The following is a 27,085-nucleotide window of genomic DNA, read 5'->3' as shown; positions in this document are numbered from 1 at the left end:
TAACAGTGATTTTAACCCCTTAAGGACACATGACATGTGTGACATGTCATGATTCCCTTTTATTCCAGAAGTTTGGTCCTTAAGGGGTTAAAGGTTCATTGATTGCACACGAAATTAGAAACAAAAAAACATGTTGTTAGCTATCGTAGTTTTAAAATCATATTTTGGGTATTTTTGGAAGGGCAGTTTCCCCCCCAAAATTACGGTCTTATGCATAAAATATAGGGATATAAGAGAAAGAGTTAACCGCATTCACTACCTTTTTTTCTCAACAAATCATATAAAATTTATTTGAAACATGAGGTATATATCCAGTGATTAACCAAAGGATAAAATAGCAATGACATATAAAGATTACGGAGATCAGATGTGAATATTGAAAAAAAATAATAATTTTGTGATACCTAAATATGTAAATGGTTACATTTTTACTTTTTTAAATTTTCATTTGTTTATTCATATTTCATGTAAATACTTTGAAGAGGCAGACATATTAATAGACCAAATTGTAACCATTATTCTTAAAAATTACAGAGAGGGTGTAAAATATTTATGTCAAAATTACTTTAATAAAAACGGCCTTTTAATATGTACATGCAAAAAACCTTATGGTATTTTTGGGTATGTAGCTTCCTAAAAATGTCTACAGAAGATGTAAGAGTAATGTCTTTATGTAGGCATAACTCCTGCATTCAGTAAGATATAGATACACAACAATTTGGTGAATACAGGGCAGCATTACAACACAAATCCCTGTTCTGTACACAGTATTCCCTCTCCTTTGCTCCTGAAATGCATCCATAATATTTGACATACAAAAGGTACTCAAAAGAGTATGTATGAAGGGAAGGGGATATAATTTGCAGTTTCTCTGCAAAGATGCAGAGTAATAAAATGGAGTACTTATATGAATTTTTTTGTTACAGTTTGAAAATTAGCATTAAAAGACTTGGACGTTTCCTTTGATTTGCAATGCATATTAAATTCAACACATTTCTATGACAAAACAGTTTAAGGAAACAAAAAGTTGAAAATGTTCAGCGTCACTTCAAACCTTGATAGTTAATGTCTGCAACTGTATGTTAAATATAAATCATCCAAACCTGTGAGGAGTACAGATCTAAGTCTCTGAATGGATTAACAGCAATAAGGATGTCCCCCACATACGTGTATATCTGATCTCTGTTGTATCGTTTTTGCAGCTGATCTGTCACAGTATTCTAAAACAAAACAAATGTATTGGAAGCAGAGAAACAAATACAAAATACAATTTTAATGATAAGGACACATTACATTCATTAAGTGTCTGTTAAACTCTTAAAGGTACAATGACAAGTCAGGCTATAATAGCCTATAGTGGCCTATAATGTGTTAATAACATCCTTAAGGCTTCGTGCATTCGATTTGGAATTATAAATGCCCTCAGTGTCTGCTTCAGATAGGAAATTGAGGATGTAAAGTTGAGACAAGGAACAACAGAGGGCATTTGGAGGTGATGGTCAGAAAGAATTAAAGGATAAGGGTTGTTGTTTTTTTTGTTTAGTTTTTTTGCAGTGCAATAGACTGGACTTTCCTATTGGTTTTAATAAAATGTTTTGATACACTGAATCCAAAAAGGAAAATCCCTGACCTAACCATACAAATGGCCACTGGTGTAGAAAGCAGGTTTATAGAACAATTAATTCTCTCTCCCCGCCACCAAAAATCGGGTGGGAGATGTGAGGGATAAGATTCCCCTGCCAGTCATGATCGTGCCATTTTTTTAAAATCATGTCATAGCTTTACTATTTAAAAAAAATATTTTACTATTTAAGAATATTTTTTTCTTTTACATTACATATATTTATATGTAATATATATATACACAACAAACGGCACTCCAAGGACTTTCAAAAAAAATACAGCAACCTTTTTTATTGTCAATGTTTCAGACTGTTCCAGATTTTCTTGCCAATGCAACTGCCCCATTTGACTGAAATCTGTGCTATCCTGCACAACATTTTTAAAATTAAAAACTTCCCTTTTTACAATAAATTATATTCTATGGAATTGTAACAATATCTATATTGAAATAGAATTTATAATTTATTTAAATAAGTTATTTTTGTCTAATATGACATTTCTCGATTTTGAATATATAGATTAGACTTTTCTGTTGGGTTTTGCAACTTACTGAAACAATCTGTACATTCAGTCTATCAAACTATATTTACATAGATGTAGTGGCCTGAGATTTTAGCCCCTGAAGGACACATAACATGTGTGACATGTCCTGATTCCCTTTTATTCCAGAAGTTTGGTCCTTAAGGGGTTAAACATTAACCCAGTTACCATATTTACGGTGGACATGTACATAATGGGCATAATGTGAAATATCAGAAATAACAATTAAATATATGTGTTTGCAATGTCGTATTACAGGTATAATAGTTTATCCACGAATGGAATGGAAGAACGTTTTCATAATTGTTATAATTGCAAGAAGCAGAGAAGAGACTTGGTCATTCTACAAAGTGGAAATAATAAGCTAACAGCAATATTGTCTAGTGCAGAGTTGTCAAACTTACATTTTTTCTATTGCAAAGATGGGTGTTATAGACAAGGGTTATAAAATAAAGTTTCAGGCACTCCGGGATAACAGACATAGCAGCTTTATTGGGGCAGAAGCAGCAATGTTTCTTTTAGAAGCTCATGGTCGAAATGTTGCTGCTTTTGCCCAAATAAAGCTGCTATTTTTGTTATGCCGGAGTGCCTGGATCATTATTTATTCTGGTTTCGGAGCACCTGGGTTATTTGGTAAACACGTTATGAAGTACGTCTTCCCAAATGGGGATGGGCGTAACCTCTTCTCTGTCCATCCGTTGCCTGCAAAAAATGTTTGGAGTTTCAGTCCATCGACACCTCTGGGCCTGGAATCTGACAACCCTTGTCTAAGGTGTCTAATTCCTCTTTGCAGTAGATTTTATCTACTAAAACATGGCTGAACATGTCCAATTTGATTTGTTATTTTGAATTCAGCTGGTGATGCCAAAATCAGAGATGATTGAGGGGAAAAAAGATGATTGATGGCTGTTTTATTCACAGATCAAGTGAGAAATGAGCAATAAAGGAATATATGTATATATTATATATTTAATGAACTTAAAATAAATCAATATATTAATATAGATTTTTTCTTTATTGTTCCTACGTTTTACCCTCTATTGGTTACTTTTTCCCAAAATTTGAGAAGGGCATGGACAATGTGTCCATGTAAATAATATTTTTAATATATATTTTGCAGTACACTGATTGGCCTATTTTCCATGTCCTTCTGGCACCAATCTAGATTCTAGAATCTTTTGTTTTTCAAAATTTAAAATACAATATTTATTCAGTGACAAAACAAATAATTCCTCAAACTAAGTAAGTAGGGCAGTTAAAAAAAAAAACCTATTCTATCACATGCGGGGAGGCATGTATTATTCTACACTTATGTTTCTTCAAATTTTATTTGCATACTTTCTACATAATTTTTTCATTCAGTTAACCAATTTGTTCCAATCTTCAGAAATATTTAGCCAAAAAAAAAAAAAAATTGGAAAAATAATTGACATTTATTTCCATCTTGGACACACCATGAATTAATGCAATACTTTGTTTAGTGAATATGTAGAAGCCAAAAAGAAAATTGCAGAAAACAAGTCAGATGGGTATGACGTCATGGTTTAGTGAAGTGGTCCTTAACTGGGTCTGCAACAGAAATTGCTTCCACACATTATCAGACTCCAGAAGTCTACACACAATAAGTCATTTAGTGTAGCATAACTTCCTTTATAATTGTAGTGGGGACCCCTTCAATCAATGGAAAGAGTCTAATGAATGTGCTTTGCAGAACTGATTTTGTTATATATATATATATATATATATATATATATATATATATATATATATATATATATATCAATGCAGATAAAAATGGGTCACTGATTTAATTTTACAATTGAAGAATGAATTTCCATGCTATTGTCATACATGTAATTTGAGTCCTTATCAAAAAAGGTTAAGAAGAACTGCATTAAAGGTTGAGCTAGATACAGTTTAAGAATTACTTTCTTGATAAAATGGTTCAAAGTCAAAATAAATAAAAATGTTCATATCCAAGATGCAGGTTTAATTGAGTGCATTGTTCTGCAAAGGATTAACGCTAAATTGCAATCAGTTAAAAGGAAGTTCTGAGAGTTCCCTATTTTTGATTACATGTCTTCATGACTAATCCTGTTTATTTTATTCACTAATATGACTGGTACGATAGCAAAATGGGTTACCAGAGGCAAAAGGGAGACTCGTCAGGAGTAGAAAGCCAAAATAGCTACTATACAATACCCACGCCACTTCATCTTACTAAAATGATCTGGGTACAATGTCCCTGTCACCTTAATCCTGCAGTGTAAAACACTGCAGTTTCTGCAAAACTACAATGTTTATTATATTGCAGGGTTAAGACTACCTGTAGTGGCTGTCTGGAGGCAATTCCTGGCTTTTCACAGAGTTTAACTCCGTGAAGCGACATTGGACGTCCTCACGCTTTGTCCAGCATCTTCAAAATCCCCATAGGAAAGCAGTAAGTGAATGCTTTCCTATGGGAAAAGGTCTAATGAGTGCGCAGAGGAGGAGGAAACCCTTAGCTTATGGCAGAGGAACATGACAGAATTAAGAATGCAGTTTTGCATTCGTAACGCTATCGTGTTCCATTAAGTAAATATACGATTCTAGGATTGTTTTTTTTCTCAAAGTTTAATATACAATCTTCATTTAGTGGCAAAACAAAATAAATCCACTAACCAAAAAAGTAAGGCAGTTAAAAATCCTGCTCTAACACATGTTGGGCGGTATGTACTATTCTACGCCAATGATGCTTCAAAGTTTATTTACATAATTTTTGCACGATTCTTCACTGAAGTTAGAAAGAACTCTGAATTAGCAAAATTCAATTCAAATAACAAGATTACCACCCGGTTATCACCAGATTTGCTATTCAGATATTTACTAAAGTCAAATCCAGAGAAACTATTTTGATGTGTACCAAAAGAGGGGTAAGGGGGTTCATAGCTTCACAGGTATATAGAACAAATGTAAAGTATAGGATTTATATATTTTCTAAAAACATAATTTCTACTGGATTCTATTTGTGCTTTTTAATACTGTTGTTTCTATTTCCTGAAATGGCCTTCCTATTCTTTTTTCATTCACATAGACAAGGATTAATAATGGGGTAGGTGGGCAAACACCCATTTTTGGTTTGTGATAGACCATCTGCATAGGTAAAGTATTGAAAATTACGCTAATGAGATAAACATTAAAACACCAGAAGAAATGTAACTTATGATAAATGAAGACTGATTAGTATATGGCCCCACTGTGAGAACTACCATAAGGAAATATAGTTTGCAATGTTGGAAGTGGAATGCTCTATATAGCTTCTAGAATGCCACCAAAAGGCATATTCTCTAAGCCACAATATTAAATCATTCACTACATAATACTAGAAGAGATTTTGAAACTTTCATTGTGCCATGAAATATTGTGGCAAAATTTTGATCTCACGGCTCTTTGTCAAGCCGTGATAAATTACATTGTGGTTGAAACTGTTCAAGACACATTTTTATTATGTGGATTAAAACTGATATAAATGTATATATATTTGTAGTCGAGGACAAAGGCCATAGGCATACAATAAGGTTTGAGCTATGCCAGTAAGATCAAGTTGATTGTGGTGTATCGAAACTGATAAACGGGTAGGCCTGAAAAAGAGGACCTATTGAGAGTGTGACAGAGAGAGGTGGGTGGGGATCAAGGGGGACAGTTATCAAATGGCACTACTGACCAAAATACTATCTGGGGCGAACTAGTACCCTAGCAGCCAGACAGCATGTGGTTGTCATAAGGAGTGAGGTAGTGAGATATACTGATGGTTTTGCATTAATAATAATAAATTATATTTAAATGCATAATGACAGGTAGAGTGGCTGAATAAGGCTTAAAAATGAAAGCGTGGCCAAACATAGACCGGATGAACTGACCCAAATCGAAAATGTAGCATGGCAGAACGTAAGCCGAATGTACTGAACCACAGTGATTATGTAGCATGGTTCAACGTAGGTCGAATGTACTGACCCACATTTAACATGTAGTAAGGCCGAACATAGGGCAAATGTACTAAACCAAAGTGATTATGTAGTGCGCCTGAATGTAGGCCGAATGTACTGCATCAAAGTGAAAATGTAGCATGATCTCAACATAGGACGAATGTACTGAAACAAAGTAAATGTGTACCGCGGCTGAACTTAGGCCAATTGTACTGAACCAAAGTGAATAGATACCATGGCCAATTGTAGGCCAAATGTACTGAACCATAGTAAATATGTAGCATCGCCAAATATTGGCAGAAAGTACTGAATAATACAATACTTAGTAGTGCCTATGACAATTGTGTGAAGTTAACATACTCCCATTTTTTGGACTATAAGAGAGACTGAAGCTGATCCAAGGAAGATCCAAGGAAGCCAACGCCATCTGCAAAATGCGCCATCGCGCCCCATACATCACAATGCACGCAAACTGGCAACACTGCCTCCTTGAAGCAGGAATTGGTATCGGATCTGAGTGATCTTTAGTAGCCAGCAGTCGACCACATGACTTGTACCCATCCTGAAGTGAAGGAGGAGCTGTGTGGAGAACCCAAAACTTGCAGCTTTGTGCTTTTAATTCTAATATAAAGTACTGTGTGCAGCTTTGAATCTCACTGCACTTATTGGAGCAAATACAGTTAAAGCAGGCTTCACTGCTCTAATTTTGTGAGTTTATTTCTCTCTATTTTTATATCATCTAATATTGTTACAGTACTATAATGTTATGTTTTTTATTCTTTTCTCCGTTTATGAGATTTTATGAAGAATAGATGTAAGTGTAGTATGTTTCACTTCATACTTTGCACTTTGGAATATTGCACTTCATTGTGTTTATGTCACAGTATTTAGCACAGCACGTGTACTTTTTTTGTGTCATTTTCCAAGTACATATGTTTGTGATAAACACTTCTTTTTGTATTATAGCACTTTACTAGTGTGGCATATTTATGGTCCTAAAGGCCTTTATTTTGTTCTATTTTATAGAAAGTAATGAACCAAAGTGAACATGTATAGTGGCCGAACATAGGCCGCATGTACTGAGCCACAGTGGATATGTGGATATGCATAGCCGTACATAAATCAAATTTATTGAACCAAAATGAAAATGTAGCACAGCCGAATATAGGCCAAATGAAGGCCGCATGTTCTGAAACATAAATCTGGTGAGGTGGGATCCCTCACTTAAAAAAGGCTTACCACAACTCCAAAAATAATAAATTTGATTGAGAGGCTGAATCAGGACTAATATGATTAAGAATTAACTCCTTGGTGCTGGACTCTTCTCAAATATTCAACAATATAACCAGAAAAAAAAAAATAATGTACTGAATCAGAGTGAATATGTAGCATGACAGAATGTAAGTTGAATGTATTGAACCAAAGTGAAAATGTAGCACAGCCGAATGTAAGACGAATGTACTGAACCAGAGTGAATATGTACAATGGCCAAATATACTGCAACAAAGTGAAAATGTAGATTGGTCAAACATAGGCCAAATGTACTGAACCAAAGTGAATAGGTAGCATGGCCAAACATAAGCCAAATGTACTGAACCATGGTGAATATGTAGCCTGGCTGAACGAAGGCCGAAAGTACTGAACCAAAGTGAACATGTAGCTGGGCTGAACATAGGTTAAATGAACTGAGCCACAGTGCATATCTAGCGTGGTCAAACATAGGCCGAATGTACAATGTCAAAGAGAAGAGAACCGGATGAGGTTGGCCACGGGTCAGGCTCCCTACTCATAGTTGGATTCTTCTCCACCGTGGGGCCTTCATGGATCTGATTTTAAGTTCTTGCACATCTCACAGATACTCAATTGAATTGAGATTCAGGGTATTTGGAGGATAAAGCAACAACCTGAGCTCAGTGTTATGTTCCTCAAACCATTCTTGAACATTTTGCAGTGTGGTAGGATGCATTATCCTAATGAGGCCACTGCCATCAGGGAACAGTATTGCCATGAAGGGATGTATGTGGTCTGCAACAATCTCTAGATGGGTGGTACGTGAAATTAATATCCACATGAATGCCAGACTCAAGGTTTTTCTGAAGAACATTGCCCAACGCATAGCACTGCCTAAGCAATTTGAGCCACAGTAGCTCCCCGCCTTTGATGTTGGTGCACTGATTGTCCTTCCTTGCACTACGTTTAGTAGGCACTAACCACCGCATACCAGTAACACAATAGAAGACTTGTCGTTTTGGATATTCACCCAGTCATCTACACATCACTATTTGCCAGGAAAAATCTTTTCACTTGATGATTTTTCCTGCTTCCAACACATGACATTAAAGAACGTTCTGTTCACTTGCTGCCTAATATATCCAATACCTTGACAGGTGCCATTATAATGATATAATCAATTTTATTCACTTAATTAGTGATGTCGCAAACATAAAATTTTCGGTTCGCGAATGGCGAACACGAACTTCCGCAAATGTTCGCGAACGGGCGAACCGGGCGAACCGCCATAGACTTCAATAGGCAGGCACATTTTAAAACCCACAGGGACTCTTTCTGGCCACAATAGTGATGGAAAAGTTGTTTCAAGGGGACTAACACCTGGACTGTGGCATGCCGGAGGGGGATCCATGGTAAAACTCCCTTGGAAAATTACATAGTTGATGCAGAGTCTGGTTTTAATCCATAAAGGGCATAAATCACCTAACATTGCTAAATTGTTCGGAATAACGTGCTTTAAAACATCAGGTATGATGTTGTATCGATCAGGTAGTGTAAGGGTTACGCCCGCTTCACAGTTACAGACCAAACTCCCCGTTTAACGCACCGCAAACACCGCAAACTTTTGTCAGAGGCAGACACACCAAAAAATTTTTCTCTACAAACCTCTAAAACAAACCTCTAAAACCTCTAAAACGAACCACTCATCCATCCGCTATACCACTTTATCCCACCTAGAACTAGTGCCCATTTAAAATACTTGACTCTTACTTACCCACACTCAGTCATGCCACACACATTTCAGCACTACTCTCACTGAATCCCTCTGACTACGGCTAAATTCATCTTCTACATCAGAAAAGTACTCCTAAGATTGGGTTGTATCCATGTCTCGGGTCCTTCATTTAGAATAGGGGCAGCTTCGGTCTCCTTCAACACTGACACTCCAGTGCATATTATTAAAGATTGGGCAGATGGAAATCCTCAGTCTACAACCGATATATTCCTCATCCCGAGAAAGAAATGAGGAAAGCTTTTAAAAGTTTGGCTTAGTAAATTTGATGCAATAAGTGTGTTTTTCTTTAATACCTTTTCACCCTCTATGCATGAACCCGATTTACATATATTACTAATATGTTTCTGAACATATATATTATATTATTCACTCACTCACTCACTCTCTGGGCCGGCCTAAGACATCATGCTGCCTAGGTCCAACGATAAATGACTATGGGGGATAATGTATAATAAACACAGATTACTGGCTATTGGGGGGATAATGTATAATAAACACAGGTTACTGGCTATGGGAGGATAATGTATAATAAACACAGGTTACTGGCTATGGGGGGATAATGTATAATAAACACAGGTTACTGGCTATGGGAGGATAATGTATAATAAACACAGGTTACTGGCTATGGAGGGATAATGTGTAATAAACACAGGTTACTGGCTATGGGAGGATAATGTATAATAAACACAGGTTACTGGCTATGGGGAGGATAATGTATAATAAACACAGATTACTGGCTATGGGGGGGATAATGTATAATAAACACAGGTTACTGGCTATGGGAGGATAATGTATAATAAACACAGGTTACTGGCTATGGGGGGATAATGTATAATAAACACAGGTTACTGGCTATGGGGGGATAATGTATAATAAACACAGGTTACTGGCTATGGAGGGATAATGTGTAATAAACACAGGTTACTGGCTATGGGAAGAGAATGTATAATAAACACAGGTTACTGGCTATGGTGAGGATAATGTATAATAAACACAGGTTACTGGCTATGGGGGGATAATGAATAATAATCACAGGTTACTGGTTGTAAGGGGATAATGTATAATAAACACAGGTTACTGGTTGTGGGGGGGATAATGTATAATAAACACAGGTTACTGGCTATGGGGGGCAATGTATAATAAACACAGGTTACTGGCTATGGGAGGATAATGTATAATAAACACAGGTTACTGGCTATGGGGGATAATGTATAATAAACACAGGTTACTGGCTATGGGAGGATAATGTATAATAAACACAGGTTACTGGTTGTGGGGGGATAATGTATAATAAACACAGGTTACTGACTATGGGGGAGATAATGTATAATAAGCACAGGTTACTGGCTATGGGGGGGTATTGTATAATAAACACAGGTTACTGGCTATGGGGGGATAATGTATAATAAACACAGGTTACTGGCTATGGGAGGATAATGTATAATAAACACAGGTTACTGGCTATGGGGGGTAATGTATAATAAACACAGGTTACTGGCTATGGGGAGGATAATGTATAATAAACACAGGCAGGGGCGGACTGACACCTCACAGGGCCCTCGGGCAGTGGGTGATCAAGGGCCCGCCCTCCTGGTCCTGGTCCAAGGTTTTCTGGTTCCCTGCTATTCTTCTACCCCTTCTTTCTGGTGCTTTTACACATATATTATGTGTAGGCTGCCCAGCACACAGAATGGATGTGTGAGAGCCACACATCCCTGACTCCCACATCCCTGAGTGCCCCCCAAAATGGCCAGATTTACTTTTAAGGGGTTAATCCAACCAAAACCAGTGTTTTAATAAACACTGTTTTTAGATGGAGTAACCCTTGCTGGCGTGCCTCCCCAGCAATTAAAATAAAGCAAATTTAATACACACTTCCACTACTTTTGCTTTGGACATCACAAGCAGAATCCCCCACATGTACAACCTTACAACTAGCCCCATGTGTTTGGAGTCTACTTGTGGGGTTGCGTGTGTGGGGGATGTGGTTAGTGATGTGTTCCTGTATGTCAAAGTGTTGTGTTAGATTAATCCTTTCTCTTGTTTTACCTATTGTACAGCGCTGCAGAATATGTTGGCGCTTTATAAGAGATTGTAAAAGTTGTGTGTGTGAAGGCTGTGTGCAGTTTTGCAATGGTTGGTATGCCGTTTGTGATGTGTATGTGAAGGGAGACTGCATGTCATTTTGTATGTTTGGGGATGCTGCTTGTGGTGTGTCTATACAGTGAGGCTCCTTGTGGGTTTTTGCATGTGTGAATGGGGCTATTTTCAGTGCATTATGTGAGTAGAGAGGGCTGGCTGTATTGCAGTGTGTGTGGGATAGAATCTGTAGTAGGCATCTGGTGGTTACTGGGGCTGTAGTGTGTGCATGTTTGGATAATAGAGGTTCTACTGTGTATAAGTTGGATAGTGGCTGTAGTGTGTGTGTGTAGGGGGATAAATGCTGAAATAGGTGCAGGGAGGCACAGAGGCTGTGGTGGGCACTGTGAGGCGGGACTGAGGTGGGGACTGAGGTGGGCGCAGGGAGGCACGGGGACTGAAGTGGGGGTGGGGCTGGACAGAGTATGAGGTGGGACATAGATGTTGTGGTGAGCTCAGGAAGGGACATAATGGCTGTGGTGGGTACTGAAAGGGATAGGAGCTATGGTAGTTGGAGGTGGCATAAGGGATGTGGTGGGAGCATAGGGGCTTGGGTGGCAACATGGATAGGTAGATCCTGGGGTGAGTGTTGGGAGGAATGGTGGCTGAGGTGAGTGCAGGGGGGGGTGAGGTGGGTGCAGGAGCAGCTGTGGTGGATGCAGACGGGGCTGAGGTGGGTGCAGGGGAAGCTGTGGTTGGTGCAGGGACACAGGAGGCTAAGGTGGGTAAAGGGAGAGCTGAGGTGGGTGCAGGGGGAGATGTGGTGTGTGCAGAAGGAGCTGTGGTGGGCGCGGATAGACAAGGGGCTGTTGTGGGCACAGGATGGGACATAGAGGCTGTAGTGGGCACAGGGAGGGACATAGTGGCTGTGGTGGGTACTGGAAGGCATAGGAGCTATGGTAGGTGGAGGTGGCATAGGGGCTGTGGTTGGTGCATAGGGGATTAGGTGGGTACAGGGATAGGTAGATCCTGGGGTAAGTGCAAAGAGGAATGGTGGCTGAGGTAGGTGCACGGGAACTGAGGCAAGTGCAGGGGGAGCTGTGGTTAGTACAGGGGGGCTGAGGTGGGTGCAGGTGGAGCTGTGGTTAGTACAGGGGGGTTGAGGTGGGTACAGGGAGAAAGGGGGCTGAGGTGGGTGCAAGGGGAGATGTGGTGTGTGGAGGAGGAGCTTAGGTGGGTATTGGGGGCTGAGGTGGGTACTGGGGGCTGAGGTGGGTACAGGGGGGCTGAGGTGGGAGCAGAGGTGGGTACTGGGGGCTGAGGTGGGAGCGGAAGTAGGTACTGGGGGCTAAGGTGGGTAAAGGAGTTTGAGGTGGGTAATGAGGGGTAGAGGTGGGAGCAGAGATGGATACTGGGGGCTGAGGTGGGTACAGGGGGGCTGAGGTAGGAGCAGAGGTGGGTACTGGGGGCTAAGGTGGGTACTGGGGGGAGTGATGTGGGTACGGGGGGCTGAGGTGGGTACAGGGGGGCTGATTTGGGTACTGGGGGGGCTGATTTGGGTACTGGGAGGGGCTGATTTGGGTACTGGGGGGGCTGATTTGGGTACAGGGGGGCTGATTTAGGTACAAGGGGGCTGATTTGGGTATAGGGGGGCTGATTTGGGTACTGGGGGGGCTGATTTGGGTACTGGGAGGGGCTGATTTGGGTACTGGGAGGGGCTGATTTGGGTACTGGGGGGCTGATTTGGGTACAGGGGGGCTGATTTGGGTACAGGGGGGCTGATTTGGGTACAGGGGGGGCTGATTTGGGTACTGGGGGGCTGATTTGGGTACAGGGGGGCTGATTTGGGTACAGGGGGGCGATTTGGGTACTGGGAGGGACTGATTTGGGTACTGGGGGGGCTGATGTGGGTACTGGGGGGGCTGGTGTGGGTACTGGGGGGGCTGATATGGGTACAGGGGAGGGGCTGATATGGGTACTGGGGGGGCCTATATGGGTACTGGGGGGGGGGGCTGATGTCGGTACAGGGAGACAGGGGGGTGCTGACCTGAATTAAAATTATAAGAAGCTTACCTGTGCTGTATGCCAGGCTGCTCCAGCTCCTTATCGTCCAGTGCTCTTCAGGCAGGGCAGGAAGTGATGTCACTTCCTGGCCCCGCCTTTTCCTCCTCACACACACAGCACCGCACGGCTGGAGACCTGGCAGCAAGAACTGAATACTCACTGCCAGGTCTCCCTGAGAAAGGAGAAACGGGTGAGGGGGGGGAGGGGGTTAACTACAGAGTGATATGCTGCAGGGGCCCTGCAGCATATCACTGGAATAACGGAGGAATCATGTTTTCTGGCTGAGGAGATCTCTGATCTCCACAGCCAGAGCATGACTGTGCTGCCGGGCCCCTGACTGCCTCGGGCCCTCGGTCCATGACCGATCTGCCCGACCTGTCAGTCCGCCCCTGAACACAGGTTACTGGCTATGGGGAGGATAATGGATAATAAACACAGGTTAATGGCTATGGGGATATAATGTATAATAAACACAGGTTACTGGTTGTGGGGGGTTAATGTATAATAAACACAGGTTACTGGTTGTTGGGGGATAATGTATAATAAACAGAGGTTACTGGCTATGGGGGAGATGATGTATAATAAGCACAGGTTACTGGCTATGGGGGGATAATGTAAAATAAACACAGGTTACCTGCTATGGGGGGATAATGTATAATAAACACAGGTTACTGGCTATGGGAGGATAATGTATAATAAACACAGGTTACTGACTATGGGGGATAATGTATAATAAACACAGGTTACTGCCTATGGAGGGATAATGTATAATAAACACAGGTTACTGGCTATGGGAGGATACTGTATAATAAACACAGGTTACTGGTTGTGGGGGGATAATGTGTAATAAACACAGGTTACTAGTTGTGGGGCCATAATGTATAATAAACACAGGTTACTGGCTATGGGGGAGATAATGTATAATAAGCACAGGTTACTGGCTATGGGGGGGATAATGTCTAATAAACACAGGTTACTGGCTATGGGAGGATAATGTATAATAAACACAGGTTACTGGCTATGGGAGGATAATGTATAATAAACACAGATTACTGGCTATGGGAGGATAATGTATAATAAACACAGGTTACTGGCTATGGGGAGGATAATGTATAATAAACACAGGTTACTGGCTATGGGGGGATAATGTATAATAAACACAGGTTACTGGTTGTAGGGGGATAATGTATAATAAACACAGGTTACTGGTTGTGGGGGGATAATGTATAATAAACACAGGTTACTGGCTATGGGGGGGTAATGTATAATAAACACAGGTTACTGGCTATGGGAGGATAATGTATAATAAACACAGGTTACTGGCTATGGGGGATAATGTATAATAAACACAGGTTACTGGCTATGGAGGGATAATGTATAATAAACACAGGTTACTGGCTATGGGAGGATAATGTATAATAAACACAGGTTACTGGCTATGGGGGATAATGTATAATAAACACAGGTTACTGGCTATGGAGGGATAATGTATAATAAACACAGGTTACTGGTTGTGGGGGGATAATGTATAATAAACACAGGTTACTGGCTATGGAGGGATAATGTATAATAAACACAGGTTACTGGTTGTGGGGGGGATAATGTATAATAAACACAGGTTACTGACTATGGGGGAGATAACGTATAATAAGCACAGGTTACTGGCTATGGGGGTATTGTATAATAAACACAGGTTACTGGCTATGGGGGGGATAATGTATAATAAACACAGGTTACTGGCTATGGGAGGATAATGTATAATAAACACAGGTTACTGGCTTTGGGGGGTAATGTATAATAAACACAGGTTACTGGCTATGGAGGGATAATGTATAACAAACACAGGTTACTGGCTATGGAGGGATAATGTATAATAAACACAGGTTACTGGCTATGGGAGGATACTGTATAATAAACACAGGTTACTGGTTGTGGGGGGATAATGTGTAATAAACACAGGTTACTAGTTGTGGGGCCATAATGTATAATAAACACAGGTTACTGGCTATGGGGGAGATAATGTATAATAAGCACAGGTTACTGGCTATGGGGGGGATAATGTATAATAAACACAGGTTACTGGCTATGGGAGGATAATGTATAATAAACACAGGTTACTGGCTTTGGGGGGTAATGTATAATAAACACAGGTTACTGGCTATGGAGGGATAATGTATAACAAACACAGGTTACTGGCTATGGAGGGATAATGTATAATAAACACAGGTTACTGGCTATGGGAGGATACTGTATAATAAACACAGGTTACTGGTTGTGGGGGGATAATGTGTAATAAACACAGGTTACTAGTTGTGGGGCCATAATGTATAATAAACACAGGTTACTGGCTATGGGGGAGATAATGTATAATAAGCACAGGTTACTGGCTATGGGGGGGATAATGTCTAATAAACACAGGTTACTGGCTATGGGAGGATAATGTATAATAAACACAGGTTACTGGCTATGGGAGGATAATGTATAATAAACACAGATTACTGGCTATGGGAGGATAATGTATAATAAACACAGGTTACTGGCTATGGGGAGGATAATGTATAATAAACACAGGTTACTGGCTATGGGGGGGGATAATGTATAATAAACACAGGTTACTGGTTGTAGGGGGATAATGTATAATAAACACAGGTTACTGGTTGTGGGGGGATAATGTATAATAAACACAGGTTACTGGCTATGGGGGGGTAATGTATAATAAACACAGGTTACTGGCTATGGGAGGATAATGTATAATAAACACAGGTTACTGGCTATGGGGGAGATAATGTATAATAAGCACAGGTTACTGGCTATGGGGGGGATAATGTCTAATAAACACAGGTTACTGGCTATGGGAGGATAATGTATAATAAACACAGGTTACTGGCTATGGGAGGATAATGTATAATAAACACAGATTACTGGCTATGGGAGGATAATGTATAATAAACACAGGTTACTGGCTATGGGAGGATAATGTATAATAAACACAGGTTACTGGCTATGGGGAGGATAATGTATAATAAACACAGGTTACTGGCTATGGGGGGATAATGTATAATAAACACAGGTTACTGGTTGTGGGGGGATAATGTATAATAAACACAGGTTACTGGCTATGGGGGGGTAATGTATAATAAACACAGGTTACTGGCTATGGGAGGATAATGTATAATAAACACAGGTTACTGGCTATGGGGGATAATGTATAATAAACACAGGTTACTGGCTATGGAGGGATAATGTATAATAAACACAGGTTACTGGCTATGGGAGGATAATGTTTAATAAACACAGGTTACTGGCTATGGGGGATAATGTATAATAAACACAGGTTACTGGCTATGGAGGGATAATGTATAATAAACACAGGTTACTGGTTGTGGGGGGATAATGTATAATAAACACAGGTTACTGGCTATGGAGGGATAATGTGTAATAAACACAGGTTACTGGTTGTGGGGGGGAAAATGTATAATAAACACAGGTTACTGACTATGGGGGAGATAATGTATAATAAGCACAGGTTACTGGCTATGGGGGGTATTGTATAATAAACACAGGTTACTGGCTATGGGGGGGATAATGTATAATAAACACAGGTTACTGGCTATGGGAGGATAATGTATAATAAACACAGGTTACTGGCTATGGGGGGTAATGTATAATAAACACAGGTTACTGGCTATGGAGGGATAATGTATAACAAACACAGGTTACTGGCTATGGGAGGATAATGTATAATAAACACAGGTTACTGGCTATGGGGGGATAATGTATAATAAACACAGGTTACTGGCTATGGGGAGGATAATGTATAATAAACACAGGTTACTGGCTATGGGGAGGATAATGGATAATAAACACAGGTTACTGGCTATGGGGATATAATGTATAATAAACACAGGTTACTGGTTGTGGGGGGTTAATGTATAATAAACACAGGTTACTGGTTGTTGGGGGATAATGTATAATAAACAGAGGTTACTGGCTATGGAGGGATAATGTATAATAAACACAGGTTACTGGCTATGGGAGGATAATGTATAATAAACACAAGTTACTAGCTATGGGAGGATAATGTATAATAAACACAGGTTACTGGCTATGGGGAGGATAATGTATAATAAACACAGGTTACTGGTTGTGGGGGGATAATGTGTAATAAACACAGGTTACTAGTTGTGGGGCCATAATGTATAATAAACACAGGTTACTGGCTATGGGGGAGATAATGTATAATAAGCACAGGTTACTGGCTATGGGGGGGGGGATAATGTCTAATAAACACAGGTTACTGGCTATGGGAGGATAATGTATAATAAACACAGGTTACTGGCTATGGGAGGATAATGTATAATAAACACAGATTACTGGCTATGGGAGGATAATGTATAATAAACACAGGTTACTGGCTATGGGAGGATAATGTATAATAAACACAGGTTACTGGCTATGGGGGATAATGTATAATAAACACAGGTTACTGGCTATGGGGAGGATAATGTATAATAAACATAGGTTACTGGCTATGGGGGATACTCTATAATAAACACAGGTTACTGGCTATGGGGGATAATGTATAATAAACACAGGTTACTGGCTATGGAGGATAATAAACACAAACACAAAAAAAAAAAAATGCAGCTTCAGAATTAATCTAAATTGTATGCTGTCTAGGAGGTAGGAGGGTCTGGGAGGGAGGGTATGCTGCTGATTGGCTGGAATGTGTCTGCTGACTGTGAGGTACAGGGTCAAAGTTTACTCAATGAAGACGAATAGGGGGCGGACCGAACATCGCATGTGTTCGCCATCTGTGGCGAACGCAAACAAGCTATGTTCTCCAGGAACTATTCGCCAGCGAACCGTTCGGGACATCACTACACTTAATTTGTCAGTGGTTTAATGCTGTGGCTGAGCAGTGTGTATATATTATATCTATATTTTTTATTACGTTATTATGGAGTTGTTTGTTTAGTTCATCTTATTAGTAAAACATAAGTAAAACACTTTTTAACAAAACATTACTTTGTGCATTTGTGTGCAATAAAAGTAAAATGCAATTAAAAATAACTAGCTTGAGAAAAATCTTATTAATTGATTAATTAATAATGTGAACATAAATTAATTTGAAAGCTGGTGATATGGTTAGCAATTCAACAAGGTGATAAACAGAGAAACGTAAAAAAAGAAACAAAAAAACTATATAGGTTTCAGTTAAACAAATCTGCAACATGTTATCGTGTTTCTTTTCCTTATGTTTGACACTTGATATTAGTAAGACACACTAAGTAATAAACACGCTGTAATATTATCCTCGGTTTTCCGATCCCACTTCATCCGTTTATACAGAGAAAAATACATAGAGTATCATTTATATGCCTGGCCCGTAATAAGGTAGCTAGAAAGGTTATCTATATTTAATTATATGTGTGAAAAGGTCGCAATCATCGTTCAAATATTTTAAATTAAGAAACAAAATATATTGGTGCATCCCAAAATGTCAAAAAACCCTTGGTGAGTTCATAATAGAAATCTAGTGATGATTTGTAAGTCAACTATTGGAATGCTGCACACGCAATAATTTTGGGAGAGCTACCGGCCTTTTCAGTCTCTCTTTGTGAAAATGTAATTGTAGGTATATGGGGATGTTGAGCAATCACTAGATCAAATACAGTTATTGAACAATGTCCCCGTGGATATGCAGCTGCATGGTATATAATATCATCAGCCATTTTTTTTGGAAGAGAATTATGGGACACAAATATAAATTATAGATTTAGCTTTTAATTTTATAATGTCCTTGAATGTGATGTCTAAAATATCTTGTTTGCATAGGGCATGCCAATAATTATCAGATAATAACCACTTACAAGAATATGCACGTTCAACCATATTGAGTTATAATATTCTTTTAAATAATTGCAAGTCAACTATCTGTGCTTTTTGTTTCTTTTTAAATTACATAAAAGTAAATGTATCTCTAGTAGCCACAGCATAGAGTGCTAGCTCACAGTCAACAATAGCATAAATACTCTGCCCTAACGCAATTGAATTCATACATGCAGTGTATAAAATCAAAACAGTGCCCGAACAAAATCAACATCAAAATATACCTGATGATATTTCTTAATAGAATGTTCAGTAAAATTAATAAATTAGGCAATAAAGTATATTTTATGAAATACTAGACTGTTTTTATCCGTTGTTTACTACTCATCTTCCACATAACATTCACTATACCCCATTATTTTGTATGTGCCCAGTGTTCACTAGTTAAGCATATGTTCATAAGTACAACAAACAAAACAGACAAATACATTGTAGAATATACATTTTTTCAAAATGCATTCATTTATTCAATATTGTCTCTCCTTTATACCTGGTTATGGACAGTTAAGTTTTAATAAATAAAGTTTAAGACAAAGACGTCATTGAAAATCTGATAGAGTTGGCACCAACAGCAAGGATATTATAAGTCATTATTAACAATTGTGTGAAATTGGCATCGTACCTCATCTAGAACTTCTAATGTTGCCAAGTCATCCACATCATTCTGGTTGGGTGTCATAGATTCTCTGAAGTTGCCTTTCTTGGTGTGAATCCGTTCGTGTCTATTTAGCGAAAATCAATAAACAAACATTCCCTTTAACTTTGAAAGTGTTTGGAAGGTAATCAAAAGTTCCAGCATATCCATCAACAGAAAAATACAACCAAGAAATTGTCTTTTACGTATCTTGAATGATTTAAACTATGGGAATCTGTTTTGTTAGTAAAATAAAGAGACCCATATTCAGTATTCCCTTATTTGCCTTTTCCTTTGTCTCCTCATTTACAGAATGCATACCTCAGCATAGATTTATGCTAAACCAGTACAAGCTCATTTGCAATCAAATTATATACTTAGCAAAATACAAGAGAAAGCTAGCACAGGTGATGCTTACCATGTCAAATATGCACAGTAACGTGGAATGCTTTGAATAGCACTATCTTTAGAGCTTAGCTTCTCTCTCACTCTACGTTTAAGGATCAGATTCAGATTATCATTTATGGCTTCTTAATATAATATATGCAGGCAAATGGACACAAGAACAAGCTTTTGTGGTCCGTGCGCAAGAAATATAAGCAACCCCAGCATCCTGAGAGGGTCCTTTAACCATTAGTCTGGATGTGTAAGACTTCTAGTATCCCCTGCAATTTTGTATCATGGTAAGTTCCATGTAGACAAAAAAAAAGAATAAATGGTCCTGCACTCCTCATGAATGGCAAATTCCTTTTATTGTGCACTCACACAGCAGAAGTAATATTTCAACCCAGTAATAAGGTCTTTATAAAGTCATAAAACAAGTGTAGTGAGATAGTAGTGCAAACAATTACATGACCACAATCATGTGATAAAAATCCTGTGACTTCAAAGGGGCAGTAACAATCGCTGTCGAATAAGTAGCTATTAAAGCAGCAGTAAATATAGCAAGAGACTTTTATATTAATGTTAATCAGTATCATATACTAAAGTGCAACACCGAAAAATGTTAGCCTTTTTTTACATTATTTTTGTATTTCCTTTAAAAATAAATTACAATATAATACATAATAAAATACCTAACAACTCTTAGAGGAGATTTCTAGAAACCCAAAGAATTCCATACATACATACATACATGGGCCTCAATTTAAGATTTTTGAATAATCTTTTCAAATGAGTTAATCTTTTGGGATAAACTTTTGAAATCATTTAATATATTTTAAATATATTTTAATAATTTGTTTTATATATTGATATACTTATTTATCGGATGGTTTTAGCTGTGGAAATTTCAGCGATAATTGAGAAACCCAGGTTCAAGTCCATTTTTTACCACCTTATGATTATGTGTCCTTGGGCATGACACTTAATGAAATATATCCATTTTCCTTAAATCCTTATTGGTACTATATAAATGGTAATAATGATAATGTATATTTTTTACATTACAGTTTTACGATGTATTTTTTTATATTTTAATATTTTGAAATTTAAAAAAAAAGTTTATCCAAACATATTAAAAACTTTTTAAAGCTTATCCAAAATGATTAAATCAAGGCCATAAATAGAAACACAGAAACATAGAAGGTGACGGCAGATAAGAACAATTCGGCCCATCTAGCCTGCCCAATTTTTTTAAATACTTTCATTAGTCCCTGGCCTTATATTATAGCTAGTATAGCATTATCCCACACATGTTGAAACTCCTTCACTGTGTTAACCTCTACCACTTCAGCTGGAAGGCTATTCCATGCATCTACTACTCTCTCAGTAAAATAATCCTTCCTGATATTATTTTTAAACCTTTGCCCCTCTAATTTAAGACTATGTCCTTTTGTTGTGGTAGTTTTTCTTCTTTTAAATATAGTCTCCTCCTTTACTGTATTGATTCCCTTTATGTATTTAAATGTTTCTATCATATCCCCCTGTCTCGTCTTTCCTCCAAGCTATACATGTTAAGTTAGTTAGATAGATAGATAGATACAAACAGTCAAATAGTCAGACAGACAGACAAACGGAGTGTATTTGTTAGGGGTTTGTGCGTCTGTGAATTTATGGATGTATATGTGGAGGGTAAATATATTTATTAATTCAGTTACGTATATGAATTCAAGAGTGTATTTGTGTGGAGTGACAGTGTACATGCAGAGTTGTACATATCTGTGTGCAGTATAGGTGGTTGTGTTTATATGAAATATAACTATTAAATTTATGGACATGTGACCCTTTGGGCTCTAAATATTATTAATTAGTGCACAATCACTAATTACTACCCTAATTACAGTCCTAAGCATTTAAATATGTCCTGTCCCATAAAAGAATTGCCAGTGTTATTATAGAAATATGAAAATCGAGCTTGCAACTAACATAGGCTTGTGAATAGTTTGTGAAAACAATAATTTAGGTCAAATTATCACAATCTCACTTATTCTAGATGCCATGGACCACATGAGATTTAGCCAATAGCATCTGCAATAGCAGAGCTCCTATATGTCATTTGGAACGAACAAGGGGTGAGCTTCATAGTACAAAACATGTTAAAAACAGTTGAACATCATTTAAAATATGGATATCCATCAAGCAATGGTGTTGTTTTTCATTTGGTGAGTATCAGATGTATGTAAACTAATTCCATCCACACTATGCTTGTCTCACAATGGAATGCATTCTTAATAAAACCTTTCTATTCAAACATTATATTTGCTGGTTCAGTCCTACTGGCTTCTTACTCTACTTGCTTAAAGGGAACCTATAGTGCCAAGAATGCAAAGTTGGCACTATAGCTATCTATAGTGCCCTCCTCCGTAAACACCTTATGTCACTTACCTTGTTCCAGCACAAATGTACCTTGGCGCTGTTTCGAGCTCAGCCACCGCTCCAGGGACCTACCGCACATGCACGACAACAGCTGAATTCCCGTTAGTATTTCCACTATGTTTGGGTGACGCTGAATGTCATCATGCATAGCACGAGGAAGACCAGCGTCAGTTAGGTGACCAAAAGTCTCTTGTTGACAGCCACTAGTGGTGGAGATAATCCTTAATGGTAATTATTATGGTAATTATTGCAGTTTATTAATTAAAAACTTCAATAATTATCTTTGCAGGGTTAATGGACCTGGGGCAATACAATGTCTATAGTGTCCCTTTAACGTTCCCTGCATAACATTTTAATGTGCATATTACTTTAGACAACAAATGCAATCCCTTTCTGGAAGATGTCTTCTCTGTACTGACATTACATTGTATTTAATATTTACCCTATAGCTTTATTTCGCTGTCTACCTCTAGCTCTGGGTCCGTATCCACTAGCTATCCACTGTCAAACATTGGTTATAGTGTAGTTTGAAAAACAAAGTATTAATGATATTCACGGACTGATAGCAACAACATTTGTTTATCTCTTTCATTAGGTCTGAAAATGTCCCCATGCAACATGCAGACAAGGGGGATAGTGATGCAGGAAAAGATCCCAATATTATGCATTTCATGCGAGGAGCTTTATTAAATGGTGTTTGCCTTCTCCTTCTGTCATGTTTAGCATTTCTTTTTCACACCTTTTTGTGCTTAAACTCAATGTGGCCTCCTATTTATTGCTATTGATAACTGGCATGTTTTGCATGTGACTGCACATTTGAGAATACCATGTGAATATTGGTGTAAGAAACGTTGTGATCTAAATTATATGATGTAATAAGTAAATGTACGGTCTGCATCTTTTAAATATAATCTCTTGTCATGAGGCACTAAATCCCTCCTTTCCCTCTCCGTTTACAATTTGTCACTCAGTAACAAATCTTTGAAATATAATTATGTATATTTATGCAGTGATGTTATACTCTACAAAACTAATGGGGGAGGGAGGATATTTTTCACTACAGTCTCAACGGTTATAATCCCTACTTGGACGATAGGTGGATTATTCAGGTAAATAGAAACTCCTTATTCACCCCTCCCCTCTCAACCCCCCAATGTTTTATACTGAAAGGCTGTATTGTATGTAACATTTTGAGATGTGAGTAGTATTGTTTATATTTTCTTCATGGCTGAGCTAAGTATCAATGTTTTCTAATACAAGTAGAGTGGTTATCTGTTTAAAGGGACACTATATAATCACCAGAACAACTACATCTGATTGTATTTGTTCTGCTAAGTAGAATCATTACCTTCAGGCATTTTGCAGTAAACGCCGTCTTTTCAGAGTAAATGCAGCGTTTACATTACAGCCTAGGGATACCTCCACTGGCCACTAGAGATGTTTCCTGGGGCAGTGCTGCACACTGTTTCTCCACCCTCTGCATGCAGACACTAAACTTTCTTCATAGAGATTCATTGATTCAACTCATCTCTATGAGGAGATGCTGATTGGCCAGGGCTGTGTTTGAGTTGTGCTGGCTCGGCCCTTGATCTGCCTCCTTTGCAGTCTCAGCCAATCCTATGGTAAGGCATTGTGATTGGCTCAGAGAATCTCTTCTGATGATTTTTTGACTTAAAAGTATTATTTTACTATATTTAGGGAGGTGTAGGGGGCAGAGGGGGTTTAGATAGTGATTTTAACATTATAGGGTTAGGAATACGTTTGTGTTCCTGACCCTATAGTGTTCATTTAAAACACTTCCAATCCTCTATACTGGGCTGGAGAAGAGTGGAAGTCAAAGAGAAAAACTAAACTAAAAGAGGAGGAATGTAAAACCCCATTATTCTCCAAGTCCTACTTCCCATAAAATGTAGGAAAGAAAAAAAATATCATATATCTTTTTATGTACATAAAAATAATATACATAGACATTATCTCTAAGTAAAACCACTGCCATGATCTGCAAGAGAGGCAATAAACAAACATTGAAATACATAAACAGACAAGCAGACGACACACATGCAAACACATCTGCCCACCAAAGTTTTTTGGGTGCGTTTATTAAATACTTTAGCCTCAGTATGAATGTTACCAGTCCTACTGTAGTAAAGTCATAAAGCTCTTTAGTGGAGTTATACTTACTTGGTTAGCTGTTTGCTTGGGTATTTTCTGCCAGAGGAGGAAGGGGAGAGAGATGAGGGGGGGATTATAACGTTGAATCCTAACATGCATATACCATAGTTTCCAGAAAAGGAAATGCGGGGATTTTTACGCCAAGCATCAAACCCACACCAGGCCACTATAGTGGTCATGATACCAGGAGTGACCTGGTCCTGTTTGCCAGTAATGGAGCAACCCATACTATGAAGGTTTACCCTCTTACTTGGGATCCCACTGGGCTCCTCTCAAGCAGGGGGTAACATCAGGCAGAGCTGCAAAAAACAGAAGTTGATTCATTGACTTAGAGCGTCTCAGCCAATGAATGCAATTCTTGGTATAGTAATATATATTGAAACTGTACACAATAGTTTCTGGTCACTGGTTCTTCTGGATACTTTTTGGGGACCATATATCCTATGGTTTCAAGGCTGTGAAGAACCAGCACCCTATAAATAGACGGTAGATAAATAATTTATTTTTCATTATACTTATTAAGATTTAAGATATATGCTTTATTTTCAGCACACTCACATTATTAACTTGGACGAATAATCGTATCTCTATTTCCCGTGTTCACACTGTCCACACTTCGTGTGGACAGTTCCTGTAGAATTTAAGTAAATATCTGCTCGTTGGACTGTTTCTAACAAGGGATACCTAATTGGAGATGAAAATTACTTTCACTTGGGTACATGAAAATGTAACAAAATATAAAGAAAAATTGTATATAAAAGAAATTGAACAAACGAGTAAGTGAAAATTATGACAATTCCACAGAAGTTGCCATTTTTTTCCCATTTCTCGTTTCATAGGATGTTTTCACTGCCACCGGCTGACAAATTTAAAACGAGACTGATTTGTTTACCTTTTTTTCTCCATAATTCCCATTTGCTGGTGAATATCAATAAATTCCATCAGCTGCTTTTGCAATGCCATTTCATTTTCTTTAATTTGCTTAATAAATGCATGTTCCAAGAGGTCACAGACCACTGGCCGCTTTTCAAAATCCTTTGTAAGGCATCTGTACAAATATGATAGTCGGCAATAAATATAAACATAATTAAAAAAAAAAAATCTGTTTTATTTCCTATCTGAAACAACTTCAGTGTGAAATAATGAAAACAAAGAATACACATTAATAGAAAAAATAAACATACTACAAGAAAAGAGAGTGTAAGGGGGAGTATGAAGGAGTTATTGTGAATTGTATCAAGTACAACCAAATGCTAAATATAGAAGGATTTAGTAATATCACAGATTTCCAAACTGGCCATTTTTTACCTAAATTATTTTATCTACTTTTTAATGCACAAAAATTCACACTTTAGTGAATAACCTTTGTTATTTCAAAATTAAAAACTAACAAGATTAGAAAGAAACTCAATTTGGGTAATAATTACTTTTAAGTCACTCTTTAGCAAAACATCCCAAGATTTTAGAACCCCTAAAAAATAGAGTATAAAAAGTAAAATTATATCAGGCATGTAGATATATTTGTACAAAACAGGTAAAAAAAAAAACAATAATGTTCAAATACACCACTATAGGTGACCCAGAAAAGAAACAGCATTCTCATCTACTTTGCATGTTCTTTGTACGAGAAAATCCTTTGCTTTACAGGATTTGTTTGTTGTAGGAAATACCACAATACCAATATTATTTGCATTACTCATTTACATTGTATGATGCACAACTTGATAAAGCAATGATAAGTTCAGAAATTAGAGCTCATTTAGTAGATTTCACACATATGCACACTAATAATTGTGTATATTTTATCGAAAATTCTACAGGTATCTTTTTTCAAAGCCCGGCAAAGAGTATCATAAAATCGACTTCTGTACTCTTTAATATATTGGGAAAAAAAATTGGAAAAACAATCTCTTAACCCCTTAAGGACCAAACTTCTGGAATAAAAGGGAATCATGACATGTCACACATGTCATGTGTCCTTAAGGGGTTAAAGGGACACTCCAGGCACCAAAACAACTTCATCTAAACTAAGTTGTTATGTTGTCAGGAGGGCTCCGGAGGCACTCTTACCTCAATGGGTTAAACCATTCTTAAATGATTCACCACTAAGTTGCTCCAGTGGCAATGTTCAGTCCCCCCCGATGGCTTCCTCATTCTGAATTTTCAGATTCAGGCATTCAGGCATTTTCAGGCAGGGGCACCGCTGATTGGCTGAGAGCAGTCAGCTGATGCTTTCAGCCAATCAGATTCTCCCCATTTACAAAACTGGCATGG

At 38.2% G+C, this 27,085-nt stretch overlaps 1 protein-coding gene across 1 annotated transcript in view; it reads right to left on the bottom strand.

Annotated features, from left to right (window-relative positions):
• Positions 1-27,085, bottom strand: part of MYO3A (myosin IIIA) — a 168,731-nt gene that overhangs the window by 108,484 nt on the left and 33,162 nt on the right. Inside the window, exons 9-11 of the mRNA XM_063453143.1 lie at positions 25,704-25,859; positions 19,811-19,910; positions 1,104-1,220 (exon numbers count right to left, since the gene is read on the bottom strand). Coding sequence (XP_063309213.1) covers positions 1,104-1,220; positions 19,811-19,910; positions 25,704-25,859 — 373 coding nt within the window. The remainder of the gene's footprint in view (positions 1-1,103; positions 1,221-19,810; positions 19,911-25,703; positions 25,860-27,085) is intronic.

The sequence above is a fragment of the Pelobates fuscus genome, chromosome 4 (assembly GCF_036172605.1).
Source record: "Pelobates fuscus isolate aPelFus1 chromosome 4, aPelFus1.pri, whole genome shotgun sequence".
Lineage (NCBI taxonomy): Eukaryota > Metazoa > Chordata > Amphibia > Anura > Pelobatidae > Pelobates > Pelobates fuscus.
Note: the sequence above shows the minus strand (reverse complement) of the source record. Positions and strands in the feature narration are given on the sequence as shown.